The sequence below is a fragment of the Rhineura floridana genome, chromosome 4, assembly GCF_030035675.1.
Source record: "Rhineura floridana isolate rRhiFlo1 chromosome 4, rRhiFlo1.hap2, whole genome shotgun sequence".
NCBI lineage: Eukaryota > Metazoa > Chordata > Lepidosauria > Squamata > Rhineuridae > Rhineura > Rhineura floridana.
In genome coordinates, this window is record NC_084483.1 from 53,029,641 (window position 1) to 53,051,984 (window position 22,344).

General features: G+C 40.2%; 1 protein-coding gene and 1 non-coding gene across 11 annotated transcripts in view; one reads left to right on the top strand and one right to left on the bottom strand.

Moving 5' to 3' along the window:
• PHF3 (PHD finger protein 3) overlaps window positions 1-22,344 on the top strand; it is a 73,683-nt gene that overhangs the window by 9,886 nt on the left and 41,453 nt on the right. For 2 of the 10 annotated variants that reach the window (XM_061623052.1, XM_061623053.1), the window contains exons 2-4: window positions 2,136-2,404; window positions 16,676-16,831; window positions 17,596-19,405. In XM_061623052.1, coding sequence (XP_061479036.1) covers window positions 2,161-2,404; window positions 16,676-16,831; window positions 17,596-19,405 — 2,210 coding nt within the window. In that variant the 5' untranslated portion in view covers window positions 2,136-2,160. Of the gene's footprint in view, window positions 1-2,135; window positions 2,405-9,677; window positions 9,811-16,349; window positions 16,421-16,675; window positions 16,832-17,595; window positions 19,406-22,344 lie in introns of those variants that run through there. The other 8 variants (XM_061623056.1, XM_061623054.1, XM_061623059.1 and 5 more) reach the window with 8 other exon arrangements.
• On the bottom strand, window positions 13,395-13,463 carry TRNAS-UGA (transfer RNA serine (anticodon UGA)). The gene has a single exon. It is a non-coding gene; the product is annotated as a tRNA-Ser (tRNA).

Here is a 22,344-nt window from a genome sequence, read left to right on the forward strand (position 1 = left end):
CCCAGAAGGTTGCTCAGATATTTTATCAATTAGGGCTCACCATTCCCCCTAGGATTGATTGATATTGGTGGTGAAGAGTGTATATGGGAGTAGGAGTGTCTGCCAAAGAGTCCCTTTTACAGATATCAACTAATTACACAGAATGCTTCTATTTGCAAAATGAGCCAGCTTCTGCAGAGTCAAGAGCTGATATAAGAGAGGCACAAAGCTGCCAATTAGAAAATGCTCATTAAGAAATCTTTGATTTCAGATTTTACAGTAATGCACTATTCAGATAACTGTTCATTACAGATGATGCTTTGTGGATGTAGTCCTTTAAATAGGCAAGATGAAATATCCGGTACTGGTTACAAAATTGTGATTGAACAGAAACAGCTTGCTAATATCATAGTAGGAAGTAGTAGTGCATTTTGTGGTATATCAGACTTACTGTCAGAGGGTTTTTTTGGTAGAGTTCAGATGCAACAGTCATTAAACTGGCATTGAATCCTGACAATTGATGGATTTGGACAACCAGTTCTTTGACTATGCATTCAGTGTTATGATTACTGCACAATCACATTGAAAGGAAACTGTCACTTGAAGTAATCAAATTTACCTAATTAGAAACGGCTTTCTTTCAGTAGGCAACAATTTCAAAACTTGCCAGAAACATGGTGGTCATACAATTGTTCCTTTTGAGTATTTCAGCTGACCTGTTCTCTAAATATTCTAAAAACTTGCCGAACAGTGGAAGGTTTGGCTGTTTAAATCTTAAGATCATAAGGGAAAGTTCACTCATCTCTTGTACATTTCCATAGTGCTATTTTCTGTATGCTGACATAAAACTCTCATAAAATTCAACTCTCATCACATTTATTGCAGTTGCCTATCATAATAAAATGATAGATTTTTAAATAAGATCTTTCCATTAAAAGGTTATTTTGAAACTAGACTTGTTTTAATGTGGTAGCTTATATATGGAGAGGTATGCTGGCCCATGGTGATACTGTTTTATCTTGGATAACAGCCTCACAAAATCTACCCCTTAACTTTTTGAAATGTATAATAGGTTTAATATTATTTTTCAGTTATTAAATTTAATTAAACCAGGAATAAAACCCTAACCTCATTTTGGGATGAAAGATGATTGTTACATTTACATTGGCAGATTTTAACACATGTGAGGTATTGATTCTCCCTTCAGGTCGTAGCTTTTCAAGTTAATATGCAACTTAGTCAACTTCGGTAGGAATTGAAAAAGATTATTATTTTTATTTATTATTTGATTTATATCCCACCCTTCCTCCCAGCAGGAGCCCAGATTAGCTGTTCATTTGGCAAGATGTAATTTAAGAACCATCCAGATATTAATCCTTATATATATATATACACACACACACACACCGCCCCATAGCCGAAGCTCTTTGGGCGGTTTACAATAACTAGCTTTACTTTAAAGTAAATAACGTTACTTTTTAATATAACATAGGGCTGATCTACACTTCTGGTGGCAAATATGAGTGTGGGAATCCTGGCTGTCACTCTCTGCTACATGGGAATGGGGTTTCAGTTTGCAGGGAAGAAGTGGCAGGTGGGTGTAAGGTACAATACTTAATTCCTTCCTTTCTGCTTTCCTGCACATCACAATTCCTTTCTCCACTGCTTTTTCTCATTTTTTGTGGCAGACCCTCTATCTAGGAATCTTGGTGGAGAGAAAAAGAGATGGGGGAGTGGTTTGCAGGGGAAGAGCAATGGGCATTATGAACCCCTTTCCTCTCTTGCAACTATTCTTTGCCGTGCTACTCAAAAAAAGTTTACAAAATTAGTGAGTGGGGAGAAAATACATTGTTTGTGTGATGGGATGAAGAACACATTCTTGCTTATCTGTAAATTTTGTCCCCTCCCTTGAAACAGAGAAACAGTGACTGGGGTTACCACATCTGTATTTGGCCCATATATAAAGTTCACCAAACCTAAAATTGCCGAGTTTCTGTTGCTGAAAAAAAACACTAATTTAAATAAAATAAAATAAAAAATATTTTTGAGGAGGTATACAAAATAGTAATAAGCCAGATCAAATTTGTTATTTTTTTTTAGGTAACTTATAACTCATAGTTTATTTTTCTTATGGTATTTTTCTTGTCTTTCTATAGGGATTAAAGACACACAGGAGCCTTCATGGATATAGTTGATACATTTAATCATTTAATTCCTACTGAACACTTAGATGATGCCCTATTTCTAGGATCCAACCTGGAGAATGAAGTCTGTGAGGATTTTAGTACAAGTCAAAATGTCTTAGAGGATTCGCTGAAGAACATGCTCAGTGATAAGGACCCTATGCTAGGATCTGCAAGTGCTCAGTTCTGTTTGCCTGTTTTGGATAGCACTGACCCCAATTTCCAGATGCCTTGTTCAACAGGTAAAATCTTATTATTTTTTTTAAGTATACACATTTGAATAGAGCAGAATATAGTGTTGTCCCCTTTTGCTCTGAAAACAATGATACCTCTCTTTCTGCTCTTCTTCATGCTTGGAGCCTAAAGTTAAACCACTCACCATCCCTCACTTCACTTGAAGTAACCATATTTAGAAGTTTTAAAATGAGATGGGGAGGGGTATGCTTAGGATTATTTTCAGTTATTATTTTATCCTACTGAAATAGGCATTTGGTTTGTGTAGTGGTATTGTTCCCATAAATATAACCTGCACTCTTAGGTTGCGCTTGTTTCAGAAAAATACATTCTGATTTGACTAAGGTAGCTGTGAAATTTTCATTAAAGAGTTTAGAGAGCAGGGTGGATATGCATTTCTTCAGGTAGTTTTATTCAGATAGGTTGTGCTTCGGTGCAGAAGGTTTGTCTTAGATTACCATGAAGGTATTTGCTATAAATTGGTCCTCTTGTTTGGAGTGCCTCCTATGTTAAGTAATTTTAATGTAAAATTTGATCTTTCTATTGTGAATCTCTTTATAGTATTGTAATAAATGGATTAGTATCTTAGGGAGCTATAGTAACTCCTGGCCAGGGGCTTTGGGGCTGAACGGAGCCTAGAGCCACTGTCATATCTGAAGCCCTGATGCTTGTGCTGTGCAGGGCAGAAGGTGGGAGCCACAATGAAAATGCTATTTTTCACTGCACCATTATATGGTTGGTGCAGCCTCAGTTAGGTCCATCACCTGTAGCTGGATTGGCTTAGGGTCCACCCCCAAAATGCCGGGAGAGCTCAGTGGAGGGAATATGGGAAGCTCAGTGCAGGGAATATGGGAAGCTGCCTTATAGTGAGTCAGACCTTTGACCCTTCTAGCTTAGTACTGCCTACACTAACTGGCAGTAGCTCTCTAGGATTTTAGACAAGGGTCTCTCCCAGTCCTACCTGAAGATGCCAGGGATTGAATTGGGGATCTTCTGCATGCAAAATGGATGTTCTACCAGTGAATTATGGCACTTCCCTCAGAGAGACACCTCTGCTGTATTCTAACCCTCTCCAATGTGATAGGTCAAAGGTTAGGATTTCTTTGTGGTTTGATCTATTGGCATATTGGAATCTATACTACTGATCCTGGGATGTTGTAGATGTTAGAACCTCTTGCAAATAATTACACAGGTTCCCCAAACTCATGCAAGCATTCTGGTTCCCTTCTTCCTGCCTTTCCCATGTTATTGCTGCAGGCAGCCTCTGTTTTCCCAAGTCCCTTTTGAATAGAAAACAACAGGAGGAATTTCATGACCTTTATTTTTTATTAGCCATTTCTATACTGTCCAATTTAAAATCAATAAAATGCAAACGCAATCAACAATATTAAAAAGAATCGATTTATAAAAACAGCACCAGCTCAGAATGAATAAAAAGCAGCACAAACTCATACAGCAGCATAAAATCAGTAAGCAACACTTAAAAGCCAGAAAGTGGAAGACAAACTAAAAGCAAGGAATTTAAAGAGCCTGGGAAAAGAGAAAGGTCTTGCATATAGTTGAACAGTAGAATTGATTAATGATTAAAATTGTAAACTTCCATCAGATGATATGCTTAAAACTGTCAGAAAAAAACGTTGGTGGGACAACAATTGCCAGAAGGGGTAGTAGCCATGTTAGGCTGCAATTCTCTAGTCTGTTTCCTGGTAGTAAGCCCACTGAACTCAATAGGACTTATTTCTGAGTAAGCATGTCACTGAGTCTATTGCAACAAAAACAATAGTCTTGTACCTCCTTTAAAATAGATCATGACCCACAAAATCTTACGCCATAATACATGCGTTAGTCTTTATAGTGCCACACCACTGTTGGTTGGTTTTATTGCTCGGGAGTGTATAAGGTGTAATGAATACTATTGTTCTGAAGAAAGGATTTAAGAAATCAGTCCTTAACTACATTTTTATCATTGTATGATCATTGAACTCTCCGCCAAATGGCAGATCCTAGTACTGAGTAACTTTCCAATCCAGATGTCTGCTGTGACCATTGTGATGGCTTAATAATGGTATTTTTATGCTTAGGATTCAGTTGGGGGTAGAACAATTCCAGAAAGATACAGAAAAGGCTTTTTTTTAAATATAGAAGACATTGAACATTTCTTGCAAATATTATTGGAAAATAATATCTGCTATATTGATTTTTCTTGTTTTGATCACTATGGCAGATTTTGTAGAAAGGGAATTGATCAAACATTGATCTAAGCAAATTGGCGTAGAACTCTCATCTCCTCCCCATGAAATCATGCATGTTAACTCTTATGAATTGAGTTGAATGTCTTGTCAGAAAACTCACGTTTCCTGGCCAGGAATAGGTTGGTGTTGGTGGCAACTCCACAGCTTGTTGAATGCATGATATCAAGCCTCCTGCAGTATCTGGGGTTAGGGAGGTAAAGTTTATTGAAAGTTTTGAAGTGGCTGGTACATTTCAAACTCAAACTTTAAAAGTTTGTATTCAGTGGTGTCCCTTGCACTGAAAATGATTTTTTCTTTGATCCAGTGAACACTTCAGCCAATAGAATAAGGAGGGAGATTTTTTTATTATTTCCCCACACCCTACAACCATCCCACACCACCTCTCATTCTGTTGTGAAGGGTGCTTCAACCCTTTCTAACAGAATTTGGGGGTGTGCAGATGGAGAGGGAATTAACAAAAATGATCTCCTTTCCCATTCCACTGATGACAGCATCCACACTAGATCATAGAGCCTTTTATTGGTGTGAGAACACTATTAGATAAAACCAAATTGTTTTCAGAATCTAACATGTATTGGGTATAACTTAGCAGATAACATTGATGGTTTCCATTACCAACTTAAGTTATTCCTAACTTTCCAAATGGCAAAATCTAAGATACAATTAAGTATCGTAGAGTACAACAGCTTGCTTCTTCATATCTAGCACAGGGTATTTTATTGTTTGAATACAACTGAGGGATTTATACTTGTAAATGTCTTAAATATATTTTGTATTGAGTTGTAAGCATCTATATCTAGTTTGGACCAGGCTGAACTTTCCTTGCTGTTGTTCTTGTCTGAATAGCAGGTGGTGGATTTTTTTTCTTTGCTGATGGATGTGGTCAGAATCTCTCTTTCCCCCTTGCTTTTGCAGTCCTGGGGCAATTGGTAGTTGGAGCTGATTTTTCTTTGTGGCAGTAAAGTGGGGGGAGGAAATTCCCTTCAGCTGCTCCTTCTCTGGCCAATGGATGGCCTTTAATATCTTCCCAGTGATCCTTGGACCCTTAGCCAATGGCAGAGGCCAGAGTGTGGTACCCTTCATCTCTTCAGTCCCATTTCTTAATTAACTCATGTAGAAGCACAATATAAAGACATCATATATATACACATGCTGATGCTCTTTTTCTCCTATCCCAAATGCATGTGTTTAGTGGTTTTTACTGGTAGTTGGCAGTTCTTACAGACTCATTGTTGTCTTTCTGAAGTTGTAGTCTTAATTTACTAATAGGCAAAAAAACTTGCAGTTTAAGAACGTACAGTAGGGCCCCACTCATATGGCGGGTTAGGTTCCAGACCCCTGGCGAAAAGCGAAAATTGCCAAAAAGTGGAACACAGTGGCGTACCTAGCGTAAATCTCCTCAGTGTTGTCCTGGTTGGGTGAAGGGGTGGGAGTTTTGCCCGACGGCTTCAAAGAACAAGACAGGCCCCATGGCTGTTGCTGGTATTCCCCCTCTGGCAGCCCAGCCGGGGAGCTAAGGGGAGACAATGGCCATGATGACTTCACCCTCCAGCAATGTGAGAAGCAGCAGCGGCCACCGCCTAATCCCTTCTTAGTGCCTGAGAGCGGCTGCCTGGGAGAAGACCCCTGGATGGAAGTCTCTCCTCTCAGCCAGCACTTCCCAATTCGAGAGCCCCTCCCACCAGCCTCCCCCTCCACCATTTGCCTCCTCAGGAACTCTCCCCCCCTCTCCAGGCTGCTGCTCTTCACTGCTCCCAGAGGACACAGCAGAGGCCCTCAAAACCTGACCGAACACTTGCCTCCCTGCCTGCCCGCCCTTCCCCAGTACCTTTAACTCGGCAGAGAGAGAGAGAGAGCAGCAACCCCGCTCCGCCTGACTGGGCCCTGCCTGGCCCTGTGCAGGAAGTGCTTGTGAGGGGGAAAAAAAGAAAGCAAGCCTGTCGGAGGCAGATGGGGGAAGGGAGAAGAGAAGCTACCAGGCCCTGGGCTGGGCTGAATTTTGCCTGGCCGGGAGGAGGCTTTCCTCTTTTTCTCCCCCGCTGAGATCACAGATGAGGCGGGGCTGCCTAGCAGTTGAACCCGGTGTCTGTCCTGCAAGGGAGGAGCAGGTGGGAAGCTTTGTAGAGCCGGGGAGGAGAAGAGGGTGGTGGCATTGTCACAGCCGTATTAGCGGAACGCCGAGAAGTGGAACGCTGAACAGCGGGGCCTTACTGTACCTATAGGCAACAGATATTTCTATCAAACTTTAAAAAGCAGGGACATTCAGCAGCTACAGTGAATGCACCAGAGGAGCAGGAGACCTGACCTCTCTGAGATATTGTATTACCCTACAGATTTGTAATAATGCAAACACACTTTGGGTTTGTCTTTCACAGTCCAATCCACTTCCTGTGTAGCTTGGAAGGATTTGGTAACGTGTATCTCTGAGCATATGGTGAGTGGTGGAAACACCTGCCATCTCCAAAGATGGAGAATTACATTTTTGTATGTTTGTTGGTGTTCTTCTTACTTTGCTTCTTTCCTGTGTTACTAATGTTTCTACAGAGAATCTAAACTAGAGATTTTTATTTCCATCATTATTCATCCTGGAAAACTGTGTCAAATGTATTTTTATTAATTTCAAAGCCTTTTTATTGGTCCATATCATATGATGGTGAAGACAGCCTTTTTTGTTTCAGACTGGAGGTTATGCTCTATTTCTATTTTGGGCGCATTAACAGTTGAATCTGAAACTGAAGTTTGATGTAAAATCAGACTAATTACAATATGTTGTTACTTCAGGAATGACTCTAGCTGTTGGAAAAAACAAACTTAACCTGCTCAAGATGCATGTTTTCAGCATGCTATGTTTAAACCACTTCATTTAAGGCAAGGTGGGCACGGTCAATTAAAAACATAGAGCACACTTAAAATTTTGCTAGAATATATTTCACCTCCCACTGTTTTATCTTGTACAAAACGAGACACTCCTCATGTCCATTGGAAACTATTCTGCAGAATAATCAGTGCCATTATTCCACAATTGTTTTTGGAGTTTTTTTTTTAGTGTTGCAAAGCGTTGTTGTACTTCACATATTCACAGAAACAGAAGTGAAAGAAAATGATTTACTATAGAAAACTTCACTAAAATTGCCAAGTAAAACTAACATATTTAAAGTGACTATCTGAACTATATCAACTGTCTTAATATTGTTGTTTCCTCCCTGCTAAACCAAGATCAGCACAACACATGTCTTGCTTCTGTTCTTTGGGCTGATTGCAGCCACAGCTAACCGTATGCTCAGAGGCACGTGTTACCCAATTCTCCCAAGCTATATAGGAAATGGATTGGACTGTGAAAGACCAACCCAAATTATGTTTGCATTCTGACAAATTTGTAGGGCAGTCCGTTATCTCAGAGAGGAGGCCAGGTCTGCTGCTTCCCTGGTGCATTCACTATAGCTGCCCAATTTCCCTGCTTTTTAAAGTTTGATAGAAATATCTGTTGGCTATAGGTACGTTCTTAAACTGCAAGGTTTATTTTTGCCTATTAGTGAATTTCTCTGCTTTTTAATCCGGGAGGTAAGAAATGGGATCCTGTGCAAGTTTGCTGAGAATGGATTGATCATTTGCATGCTTATTGAATTCAGTGGGATTTACTTCACTGCAATCATGGTTAGGATAGGTGAAAATGAAGAGAGGGGATGGGGAGGGGAGGAGGGGGAGGGGAGCATGCAGAAGGGGGAGGAGTAGGGCAGGTTTGATCATTTGCATGTTTATTGAGTTCAGTGAGATTTACCTCTGTACAGTCATGCTTAGGATAGGTAAAATAGACTATGGGGGAGGGGAGAGTAGAGGGAAGGAGGAAGGGGGAGAAGGGAGCAGAGGGAGGGGGAGGGAGAAGGAGGGGATTGGAAGGGAAAGGGAAAGGAGGGGTGAAGGAAAGGGGGAGGGAAGGGGCAAAAGGGAGGTGATGGGAGAGTGGAGGAGGGGAGGACAGGTTTGATCATTTCTATGCTGATTGACTTCTGTGGGATTTACTCCCATGCAGTGATGCTTAGGATAGGTAAAACTGACGATAGGGGTAGGCGGAGGGGAGGGAGGGGGAGGGGGAAGAAGGGGATTGGAAGAGGATGGAGTAGGGGAAAGGTGAAGGGAAGGGGCAAGAGGGAGGGGATTAGAGGGAGGAGGAGGGGAGTGCAGGTTTGATCATTTGCATGCTTTTTGAGTTCAGTGGGATTTACTCCTGTGCAATCATGCTTAGGATAGGTGAAACTGACCTGGGGGAGGGGTAGGAGGGGAGGAAGAGGGGAGGGGAGGGAAAGAAATTGGATGGGTGGGCACTGGGCAGAGGGGAAGCCCCTTTCCAAAAGGAAAACATTATGAACAGTATCATTGTTTTTCAGGGTATTCCCCACCTTTTTATTCTACAGCAGGCACATGTAGTCTCCCACCCAAATTGTATACATTCAAAACACGTTATCCTACCACTAGGCCACAAAAAAAAACTTTTAGGACATTTGGTATTGTATTATACCAGATGTTTCTTGGATGCATGCCGTAACTACTTGTGTTGTACAATAGTTCTGGTTGTATCAAATTATATTCTCCAGTCTGTTCACATATTCATTACTAATACATTACAAATTTAAAAATGTAACCTCAAACAATTGCAGCATACTACATTTTATGGAGAGGCCCTCTGCCTGAAGAAACAAGAAAGAGCAAGGTGTGGACTTGAAATTATTTTCACTGTTCACTAAATTCAGAGTGCAGGTCTTTTAGTATAATGACATTTGTTTAGAATTCTTTGCAACAATCTTTGGTTTTTCACAAATAAAATAGCTGAATTCAGGATTTTGGAGTCCTAGACAGTTTAAATAAATAACATGTTTGCCCTACATTCTTGTAGTTCAAAATTTAAGAAAGATAAAGGAGGAAAAAGAGTAGAGCAAGCTGTCTCACTGACTCACTCTCTCACAGACACCTCAGGTGGGGTGGGGAGAGACTTTCCCTTTTTGAAACATTTTATTCTTCCTTTTCTCTGCAGTGTTATCGGCTGCCTTTTGAACAGAGGTGTGCTCTGTCTCCTACATCTGTTTTTCCCAGACCCATAAAAGGGCTTTGGAGTGAACAAGTGGGTCTTGCACAGCTGCTGGACAGCGTTTAGAACCTGCTCCTAGGTAGCCCCAATTTACGTATCCTTCAAGGGATAGATCCACTTACAGGTGCTGCTTTTTTGCATTGATGCATGCAGTCACGAGAGCTGGTGTGGTGTAGTGGTTAGAATGTTGGACTATGACCTGGGTGACAAGGGTTTGAATCCCCACACAGCCATGAAGCTCACTGGGTGACCTTGGGCCGGTCACTGCCTCTCAGCCTCAGAGGAAGGCAATGATAAACCACCTCTGAATACCGCTTACCATGAAAACCTATTCATAGGGTTGCCATAAGTTGGAATCAACTTGAAGGCAGTCCATTTAATTTCATACTGTCACAGTGGCTGAAGAATGTATCCCCACCCTCGTGCAGAATCTCATTTGGGAAGTATTAAATGTAACCACAGACATGATAGGTTAGATGTTGCTGTCTCCATGTACTTGTGTCCATAAGGCTACTCAGAAGGAATTTCAAACATTGATCCTCTATGAGTCATGGCGTCCTATAAAGTTGACATGGTTTCTTAGGCAATACTATGGGACTATTTAGGCAAAGTCTAATTTCTGATGTGTTTACCACCAAAGTAGGTGTTCCAAGTGCTAGCAAGTATGTAAGTGACACAGTTATACAGTAGGGCCCCATCATATGGCAGGTTATGTTTCAGGTCCCTGCCGAAAAGCGAAAAACGCCGGAAAGTGGGGCCCTACTATATTCCAGCCACCGCACTCCAGCTGACAGCGATCAGCTGTTGTGCGCGAGCTCCAGCCACCGTGCTACAGCTGATCAGGCACTACAGCTGAAGCACTGGGAGTTCTAGCTGCTGTGCTCCAGCTGACAGTGATCAGCTGTAGTGTGCGAGCTCCCCGCGCTATAGCTGATCGCGCGCTACAGCTGATCGCTGTCAGCTGGAGCATGGCAGCTGGAGCACCCCACGCTACAGCTGATTGCCCCACTGGCGCTGCTGTATTAGCTTTTGAATTTTGCTGATTTTATTTGTGTTTTATTGATAAATATTATATTGTTTTATGTGTAGTGCTTAGATATTTATATATATTCCTAAATAAAAATAAGTAAAATTATTATGAGCTTCTTATTGGGCCCATGACTAGGCAAATTATCATAGATGCTTGGATCAGTGATGTGGGGCAGAAATGTTTCCAATTATTCAATTTTCCATGGAAATCTTTGTGTTTCATAATTTCATTAGTAACAATGAATGGATGTTAATTGCAAATAAATATTAGGGAAGCTTGGCAGTTTCAAAGTGTGTATCTTTGTTTATGAAATACAAGTAATATTAACATGCTAAATTAAATTATTCCCTCAGAAAATTTTCCAGTGAAACTGAAGATTACCCAATGCTAATTACCCTGATTTGTGTAGGGAAATTTCCAATTTAATTTCCAGATGTGCTTACTGTATTTACTGGGAGGGCTGCTGTTTGTGGTTTTTTAAAAAATTGCTGCTGTTCTTAGTTTAATTATAATTATTTTGTGTTTTAATGGTGGGATCACTGCTGCCTTTATGCTTGCTTTTATATCTATGAGTGGCTTTAAGCAACTCCTTTGTGGAAGGGAAAAGAGGGGTATAATTGTTTAATAATAATAATAAATAGTATAGTGATGTTGTTAGGCTACAACTTCCATCATCCCTGTGTATGCTGGCTGGGGATGATTTGGGGATGTAGTCCAGGAACAACTAGGGATCCAAGGTTGGGAAGGATGATCAAGGAGATGCATTCTGCGTATTACCAGGATCATTCATGCAGCCTACATGGATGACTTTGTATTGCTATTTTGGCCCTTCTGAGGTCTGCAATGTGTTCAGTTCCCAAACTATGAATACTTCTCTCTCTTTTAGCCGAACAGTAAGGATATTTAGTTTCCAACTCATTGGACAACATAATTTTTCCCAATTAATACTAGTGCTTGCTTCTGGAAGATTTAGAATACTTACAGTCTGATCCTAAGCAACTTTATTTGGAAACAGGTCCCACTTTGTTCAGTGGGACTTGCTTGCAAATAAATTGGCATATTGATTGCAGAAATAGCCTTCAAGTAAGAGCTTTGCTACATGTTAAATTACCTGCATAGTCATCTGCATTTTAAAAAATGTAAGTGTGTGTGCATAGGGGGCACTATTGGGAGCTTTTTTCCTAAGGATAATTTGCTACATGTGGGGATCATGGCTGGGGAGGGAAAGATTCAGTATCTGTTCTCTGTTGCCCTGATGCAAGTTAAAGACTCCTGCACACCACAGCTGCTGCTACATATATGCATTGAATGCAATGTGAGACTCTGGGTGATCTTGCATAGGATCCTTTCAGGTGTACAGGAATAGCCAAATAGATATGTCTGTACACCTCCAGCCTGTGTGCCTGATTAGGCCCTCAAGGGCATTTCTCCAAAGCTTTGCTCACCTGCCCTACACCTGTCATACATGATGTCAGGGGTGGAGCAAATAAAGAAGCAGCTTCTTACCTTAAGCAGGGTTTGGAGGCATAGTTGATCAGGCACTGCTTGTAAAGCTCTGTGCCTTTGCTCAAGTGGTTTGATTTCACGTTGCACAGGCAAAGGAAAACATGCCATCTGATGTTCTGGCAATGTCAGGTGATCAACAGGTGGGCAGTCCCACCCACCTGTCAAAATGGCCTACAGGGGTTGGGTGACCAAAGGCTTGGGCTGACTGGCTGGAAATGCCTCCCCTCCTACTGGTTCCATGCTTAGTTGTTCCAAGGCATAATTAGTTACTACTACTAGAAAGTTGACTCTTTGTCATGCCCACATTTTTTTATGTTGTCAGTTTTCAGGTAGTTGGAAGTTATCCACTGGCTGACATTTCCAGTATGCGCTGCCTGTCCTTTCCTCAGAGTTGTGACATGTTTTGTTTTCTCTGGAGTTTGTGTCTTTGTATATTTATCTAAAGCATTTTAACTCCACCCTTCTGCTAGAAAAACTCCTAGAGCAACTTATTTATTTATTTATTATTTGATTTATATCCCGCCCTTCCTCCCAGCAGGAGCCCATGGCGGTAAAACTTATATGAGTTAAAAACGAGATAGTCATTACCTGTGGACTTATAATCGCAAAGACATGATGCAAAAGGAAAAAGGGATAGGGAGGAAAGAGGAAAACAAGTAACCAATATTTGAAGTTAAATAGTAGTTCTTATGAGACCAGGTGGAATGGAAGCAGCTCTGAGAGAAGAGCTCAATGAAGCTGGTCTCACAGCAGATCTGATGGAATGACTCTGCTTCTCATCTCTCTTTGCTGCAGCCTGAATATCAGGTTCACTGTCTACTTCCTTGATCAGGAAGATGTTGCATTTTGAAAATTTCCATGTCGTTTTTGTGCTCATTCCTTATCCAATTAATTTGCTTTATAGTCTTAATCATTTTATTGGTAACTTATTCCAGATAATTATGACCACTGCTTCTTACCCATTAAGTTTTTCAGTAGATCTTGTTGCATCTCAAAAGGGTTTGAAATATGAACATAGGAAGCTGCCTTATACTGAGTCCGACCATTGGTCCATCTAGCTCAGTATTAACTACACTGACTGGCAGCAGCTCTCCAAGTTTCAGGCAGGAGTCTCTCCCAGCCCTACCTGGAGATGCCAAGGATTGAACTTGGGACCTTCTGCATTCAAGGCAGATGCTCTACCACAGAGCTACAGCTCTTTCCCTGAAGATCCTGGTTTCTTTAAAATTGTTTCTAGTGTGCGGTAAGAGGCATTTGCTCTGGTGTCTCAGAACAGTCACTTCTAATTTTTGCCCCTCCTGTATCTTTCAAACTTTTTAAAAATGTGCAGAACACTGAATAGCAGAAGTGAGGAAGATAAGTGAGAAAGATCCCCCCTAACAATTCACACATTCTTCTTGATTTCCCTTGCAAGAGTTTCTCTCTCTTTCATATGCCCGCCTCTTCCTCCTTTCCCCTAAACCTAGGTAGTTGTTTTAAAAATCCAAAGGAAAGAGAGTAGATGTAGGAGCAGGGGCATCCCTTAAGGGGCCAGTTTTAACCTAGTGACTGTCTGATGCTGATTCCTAGGATATGGAATCTGAGTGCAAGTATCAAAACAACTGGAAAGGTGTACATACTCTTATTCTTATGGTGTTTTTCAAATAAATGGCAATATTGTAAAGCACTGTAGAATTATTAGTATAATTCAGTAACTACAATAATAAACTATGTTTATTATTAATTTAGCTTTGCAGATAATTGCAAAATGTATCAGTTTCTCCCAATTTTTAATTAGTATACATTTATTTATTAGTTGATTTATATCCTGCCCTTCCTCCCGGCAGGAGCCCAGGGCAGCACATGTAAAGTATACATGTACTTATGTCATTTTTATTAATGACTTAGACCAGCCTTTCCACATGGTGAACTACAACTCCCATCAGCCCCAGACAGCAGCATGATCAGTGGTTTGGAATTATGGAAATTGTAGTCCAGCAACACCTGGGGATCCAAGGTTGGGGAAGGCTTACATGACAGAATGGAGGGACTCCTTATCAGATTTGCACAAAACTAGAAGGGATAGCTAACACTTCAGAATAAAATTCAAAATGACTTTAGTAGAATGGAAGGCTTGGCTGAAAATGAAGTTCAACACAGACAAGTGCAAAATCCTGCATTATGGGATAAATAAATAGATAGTATTTGAATAGACAGGTATAAGATGGGAAGACCTGAGTTGCAAGTGGCACATATGGAAAGAATATTGGGATTATAGTTGATCACAAGCTGAATACGAATCAGCAGTGTGATATGGCTGCTAAAAAGGCTGATGCAGTATTGGGCTGAATTAGTAGAACCATGCTTTCCAAGGTACAAGAAGCAATAGTCGCACTTCATTTTGCACCAGTTAGACCTCATCTGGCGTACAGATGTATGGCCAGTTCTGGGCACCAGACGTTAAGATGCATTTAGAGAAATTGGAACAGATTTAGATGAGGACAATGAAAATCCTCAGGGGCAAAATCCTGTGGTTGAAGGAACTAGGTATGTTTAGTCTGAAGAAGGCTGAGGGACATGATAGCACTCTTCAAATACCTGTTCTCACATAAAAGAGGGCAAAGACTTGTTCTCTGTTGCCACAGTCAGCAAGACTAGATCGAATAGGTTTAAGTTACAGAAGAGAGGAATTTGGTTGATTGTTAATAGAAACCTCTTCACAGTAAGAACAATTTGGCAATGTAACCAATTCTGTAGAAGGGCGATGGATTCTTCCTTGCTGGATGGAGGTCTTCAGACAGAAGCTGCACAGCCATCTATTGGGGATTCTTGAGCTCTGGAATTCCAGTATTTGGCAGGGAATTGGACTAGATCAAGGAGGGGAAATTTTTTTTCAACCGGAGGGCTGTATTTTTTCTGGGCAACCTATTGGAGGCACATGCCAGTGGTGGGTTGGATCAGAGGCAAAAGCAGGCAAAGAAGTGAATGTAAATTTTGCCTTTGTATGGTAGGCTAGTTTCTACATACACTCACAGACCTGTATCTTCCATCCAGGCAAGCAAGAGGCACTGTCAGAGTTCAAGGGCACATTCCAGCCAGGCAAAAACATTGCCTAGTGTAAAGCAGGGACAGTAAGGAGTGTGGTTAGGGAGTTGCTATAGCCTGGGGACAGTCCTGAGGCCCAGAAAGAGGGCCATATTCAACCCCCCCCATGCCTGAGGCTCCCCATTTCTGGGCTAGATGGTCTACAAGATCCCGTCCAACTCTATTATAATAGGATATTTTAAAACAGAATTAACATTATTCCATCACAAAGCCAATGAGTTGTACTTGTCACCATAGGACAGCTTTCTGTTTTTAGGATGGTGCATTTAGTTCTATTCTGGGTAGATTCAGATTGTTTAAAAAATATTATTAGTATTGAAAATATTAAGCTTCTCTTTAAAATTTTTTGGTTAACATTAAATAACTTGGATATAAGCATGCTAGCCCTACAGTTAATATGTAAACCAAACAGTTGCCCTCTATCTGATACATTGAGTTCAAGGAAACTTGTTTTTATGCATCAGATACATTGACTTGAAGCAGCGATTGCTAACCTTGGCCTGGGAGCTACATTTAGGGTTGACCACCCTACGGGGACGTCATACTAGCAGTGAGTGCTCCCAAAGTGGGCGTAAATGAGCACCACACACACAGCATATGTACATGCATGCAGACTACATACAGAGCATATGTACAGATCACATACAAACATCTGTCTTTTTCCGCAGAGACAGGGGCATGCATACAAGCAGATAGACACAAACGCATGTATTCAGGCAGGCAAACATATAGGCAGGGAGGCAGACCAGCAGAGAAGGGTTTCAGTGTTTTTGCTTCCTAATACAGTGCTGAGGAAGGAAAGAGGCTCTTCTACCCCAGCAATGTCATGGGAAGGAAAAAGAAACAATTCAAAGTTGAATCATCTATTAATAATTACCAAGATGTAAGCTAACGTGTTCTGGATTTAAAATCTAAAAACAAATTTCTTAAATTATATAGATAAAGGCGATTGTCATTTTGGATCAGCTCTTTCCATTGTTAAATTCTCTTTCTCTTAGGTGGGAAGGGACAGTGAGGGGACAGCTGATCCTTTAAGGACTGAGAACTTCCTGTGGCAAATCAATAAAATGTGAGTCCACTAAAATTGGCTATGACTCTTTCTCATGTCCGTGTATGAGAAATATACTGCTCTGGGTGACTATTTTTTTTAATTGCCCAGTGGGAAATTTTGTATATCACGCTTCCAAATCACCCTTTTAATCTTACTTCTCTCTGTGCCCCTCCATCATTTTTTTTAGCTAGTCTAAGTCTCGCAGCTAATTTCATGAGACTTCAGCCTTAATAGATCCTTTTAAGGTTTAGGAATTTTATTTTTATTTTTTAGTTGTTGGACTTGATGATATTATGGATGAAGGAATTAAGGAAACTGCCCACAGTACCATTGATGAAGATGATCTTTCGCCTAACAGGAATTTGAGAGACCAAATGGATGGAACTTCAGTCAGATCGCCAAGAAAATCTCCACGTTTAATGACACAAGGTAAGAGGTCTGAGGAAGTATATATTTGTAGTCTGGCATTTGGGTAGTGTGGACTAATCATTATGTGAGAATCTTGGTCCATTATTGAGTGAACACATTCAGATATCTAAATATAGTTGTATATAATATTTCTTGTGTTTATCACTTATAAATGCTTTGAATTTATAAGTTCAATGGAAGCCAGTTATTTGCCATCAGTGGTCTTCACAGAGATACTGAAGAATTATTAATGTGTAAGGAAATAAAGATAGTCCTGTTTTCAGTTAAAAAGTGTGCACGTGTAATATGAACTGTACTTTAATTGTAGTTGGGCTTGGCTTATATTTCAGAAAAACGTGTAATTCAAGCCATGTTAAAAAAAAATTAAATGGCACTGAAAGTTCTGTTTGTTTAATATAAAGAATATGATGCAAAATTCTGAAGTAGTGTTATTGGTTTAGTGACTGAAAATATTAGAACCTTATTTCTTGTTTGCTGTTGTAACTTTTACAGATACTGTGTTCAGAATTTTATGAGCAAACTATCCATATCCTAAGTAACCTGAACACATTTGAGATAAACTTATTAATCTTTTGTTTACAATGCTAAGCTATATGAATAAGTTTATTTTTCATTTACGTTGCAATCCTATGCATGTCTACTCAGTAGTAAGTCCTACTGAGCTCAGCAAGGCTTACTTTCAGATATGCAGGTATACAACTTCAGCTTTAGACCATTTTTCAGAGAATAGATAAAAATACTAAATACTTTTTGTCTTTTAATAGAACCAGTACGAAGTCTGCGGCAGAGCACACTAGCCAAACGTTCAAATGCTTCACCCTCTGTTAACACAAAAAAATCAGCTGTAAAGTCTGGATCGGCTCAAAAAGGAGGACTGAAACAGCAGGATAAAGGGCAGACTAAACGGGAAGATAGTAATCCACAAGAGCATTCAAGAGATGTTGAGCACAGTAGTAACAAGCCCTGCCAACAACAAGAGGCAACAGAATCATCTCCACCTTCTACCAATGCAGAATGGGTTGCATGTTGGGCAAATTCAGATGACGTCAAAGCAGATAGTGAACATAAAATTCCTAATGAGGCAACAATAGATGAAGCATCTAATAAAGTAGGAAATTCTTCTGATTTACCAGGGATCAATTCCCCAGCTAAAGAAATGGAAAGTGGGACGGAGGTTGAATTAGAATGTGGTAGTGATGGAAGAGGCTTGGAAGCACCTGCCTTTACAGAGACTGAAAAAATACAAAATAATAGTCCTGTTAAAAATGAGGGGAATGAAACCATAGTTAATAAATTCACTTCTGAAATGCCCTCTGAGGAAAAGGCAGACAATAAAACTGAGGAAGAAGTGAAGGAAGCTCAAATGGAAGATGAAGGCAAGGAAACTGGAATGGCTGGTATGCCTTTTGTTACAACAGCTTATGAGAATGCAAGTGAAATTCAGGAAACCTCTTCAGTTCAGTCCAATTTTGTTGATGGAAAGCCTGAATACGGCTCAAGCTTACAAGCTAGCGGGGATATTGCTCATCAAATTAGCTTGCCAGAAGTCAAAGAAGAGCCCTTAGATGACCCAAAAAAAGCTGAGTTGAAAGACCCTCCCTGTAGCATAGAACTTGAGCAGAGTGATTCAAAAAACATTGATACCACTTCTGCCAAATCAGAAACAAACACTTTAGAAGATGGTACTGTTCAACACATTCCAGTCCAAGCTATACATCAGGAGGCTGACAGTGCAAAAATGGGAGAACATGAGTCACCAGGCTTGCAGGAAGATGGGCATACTGGCATTTCATCAAAATGTGTGAAAACTGTGAAGCCCAAACATACCAAATCTAAACAAAATAAAACTATAGCTGCCCAACAAAAAATAGTTTCCTTGAACCAAGGGGTACACCCTAAAATGCATCTTGTGCCAAGTGTTCGCAGTCAGTCTTCAGTAAGTCTGAAACGTCAAGTGGAGGACCAAGGGGATCTGCAGCATTTTCATAAGCCAGTGAAAGTTAAGAAAAAACATGCAGAGAAGGATGTGAAGGCCCAGAGCTGTGAATCTGGAATGGCCATAAAGAAGCCTCCCCACTTATTGGGGAAAAACATTCCACGGAACCAAATCGCAGCACAGGTACGGAAGATGTCAACAGAGAGAGCAAGTGACAAATCCTCCAGCCATCATGCTAGTACAAAAGAAACTTCATCTATAGTGTCGGGACCAGCACATACCAAGCAAGGGCAATTGCCACACCACAACCAGAAGCAGTTACAGAAACCTCAGCTTCTTAAAACCAATAATTGTATTAAGGAAGAGGGAGGGAAAAAAGATTCCACAGGTGTACCTCTGGATTGTTTGAAAGAGGATGAAAAAGAAAGACTGAAACTCAGAAAGTTAGAAAAAAACCTTCAGCCTCGACAGAGGAGAAGCAGTAGAAGCCTTTCAGTTGATGAGCCACCGTTGTTCATTCCAGATAATATCTCTACTATAAAAAGAGAATGCTCAGAACACCTATCTCCCAGTGAAAGCAGAAGTCTCTGGGTACCTAGTAAGCAGTGTGGGTTTTGCAGAAAGCCACATGGCAACAGGTGTGTGTGTGTGTGTGCAGGTGTATGTTTTTGTGTAAACATTTTAGTAATCAAAAACTGCTTCTCTTGCCCTAGAGTATAGGATCTAGACTATCTTTTTCAAATTAAACACAAAAAGCAGCAGTTCTGATGTTAACAATTCAGTATTACAGACATCAAACAGAATAGGCTTTAGCTACACTTTCTTAAGGAAAAAAATAGAGTAAGCAAAACGATTATGAGCTGCAGTTTTCCCACTGTAGTAATTTGATACTAACCATGTTTACTCTGAAGTAAATACTGCTGAGTTCTGTGCAGGATGTGTCTTAGTAAGTGTGCTTCAGGTTACAGCATAGCAAGCCAGATATGCAGAAGAGCTTTCTCTGGGACATTTCCTGCTACTGCCCTCACAAAAAACAAGAGAAGACACTGGTCATCTTTGATTAGGTGCTGTGGGGGCTGCAATGACAAAATACTGCCAGCCCCAGCTGTTTGGATAGTTGCTGTAATAGATGTATAAATCTTCTTTTGGGGGGGCGGTGTGTGCGTGTGTGGACAGTGACCACAGTGTTTGATGGAGGTATGCAGTTTTTGCTGGGATCTGTTAACATACTGGCAATATCTACTGATGTGATGAAAAAGTGTAATTAGAAAGTTTCTGATATCCTGATAATTGATAGGGTTCTGATTAATATGTTTGGTTTATATTTTGTTAAAAAAAACTTTTTTTACAAAGACAATAATTTTAAAAAATTTTTAGTTGAACTGAAGTATTGGATAAGAAAATAAAATTCTTTCACTCATATTATGCCCCATCATATTTGATTAGGAAGTCAAGCTCATTGTGGTTTTAAAACATATTTAAAGCTTTACTTGAATATTACAAGCTTTGCAAGTATTGGAATACATGTCAAAATGAAAACTTAATGACTTAACAGCTTATCCTTCCCCGACATTAGTTAAATGTTAAGGAATTGGCAGTTTTAAAAGTATTTTTTTTTAAAAAAATAGAAAAACATAACAATTAAGGAAGAAAAATAAACCAGCTTTTAAAAAGATACTAATTTATGCCCACATAATTAAGTGTGTGACCCTTCTTGTGGGTAGTCACCTGAATAAAAAACAATTACCACTTTGAAATTGCCCCATTTACCTGGTATTATATCCATTTATTATGTTGTTTGTATTTTAAGAAATGGATTAACCATATCACTGCTAGCATGTTGAGACACACATTTACTGTGTTTGAACATAATGCCAAACCATAGCTTAGTGTGATAAGAAAAATCCTATGAAAGCCTATGGCTTGCATGATTCCCCTCTCCTCTCCTCTCCTTTGGTGCAACTGTGAGGAGGGGATTAGAAGTTTTTACTTCTGATTTCTGTTAACCTCCATTTAATGTGTTGTTCAAACCTAAATTGTTGTTAACTATAGTTTGCTTAACCATGTTTTGAAGTTGACTTACTTCAATCCAATCAGTAGTTGACCTTAACCACAGTTTGTTGGTTTGGATGACATGGCAACTATAGTAAAGCAAAAGCTTCTGAACTCCTCTTCATGGCCATGCTGGAGGAGGAAAGGGCGTGTATGACCCATGCTTTATGGTTTACCATGATGTCTGAATTGGGTAATTCTGTACATGGAAACTTAAAATTTCATTTTTGAAGGTTGCCATAATTTAATAAATGCACAATTGTTAGAAACAGTTAACATCTCACTCCTGTGACAAAAACATTGGACATCTTTTTTTTGAGTATTGTTTAAACTTGTTGGGTTATATCAATGAAATCATCGCATGTGTGGAATTATTTCCATGTGTGCAGTGGAACTTCCCCTCCCTCTTCTCCCCTCACGTGCCCCACAAATTTGCTATGAGGGGTCCTCCAATTTCTGGAGCAGATTTGGGGCTGGTGCAGGGGGAGGAGAGGGAGGGGGAGTTCTGTTACACTTGCAGAAGTCATTGCACAATGATTTTGTTGGATACAACACAAGGCTTTCTTTTTAATATCAGTGGTCTACTACATATTAAAATGCTTGACCATATTTTGTTCATACTCCGGGTAATGGTGAAGACATAATGGTTGTATCTAGGACTCCTTCCATTCATGATAGGAACTGGGATGCAGCAGGGGCTTCCTACTGGAGGAAAGGGCAAGATGGTGATTTTTACCAATTCCTCCTTGCACCACCTCCCACACCATTCTAGAAGGTCCTCTGACTGTCTGGATAAGCTTTTGACGTGGGAGAGGAAGTTGGTGAAAATCACCAGCTTGTGCCATTCCTTCAATATGAGTGGAGTTCTACTGGACATAAATCTGGATCCAGTCCAGTGTTTCCATTCTTCTAACCATGGTAGATGTCTAATGTTATATCTGCACTATGTCTTCAAGGCTCAACCAAGCTGTGATGGTGATAGGCTCATTTGTATAATCCCCAGATCTGCCCCATCATAAGTTAGGATTGGGGGGTTAATTACAAAACAAAAGGATGTGCAGGTGATTAGAGTTGATCCCTCCCTCCCTCCCTCTCATATTTCCCCCACTTTGTGAATTGGCATACTTTTCTTACCTGAGTACTCTTCCGGTAATGAAGTCTCACTGAGCTATAAAACTGCAGGGAGTAAACCATGAAAGAGAGGAGTGTTGGCTACTTTCACCAGCGTACCCCCTTCTGCTTTTAAAATTGGACCCACCTTGTACGTAATTGAGGCAGACCCAAGTTTAAATGGTGTATTGCATCAGATCAGTTTTCATCTGAAGCTGCTTGTTTAATTAATTAAATACTTCTATACACTCAGGAGAACTTAAGTGGGAAAAGCACACAGGGTCTGCAAGTTACAGGAAACATTGCCTAAATTTTAGTAGTTTTTTAATCATGAATTCTAGTGTGCTCTTGACACAATAAACGATGCCCGACTTTATAATAATGCAAAATCAATCTCTGCCTTTACAAGCATAAT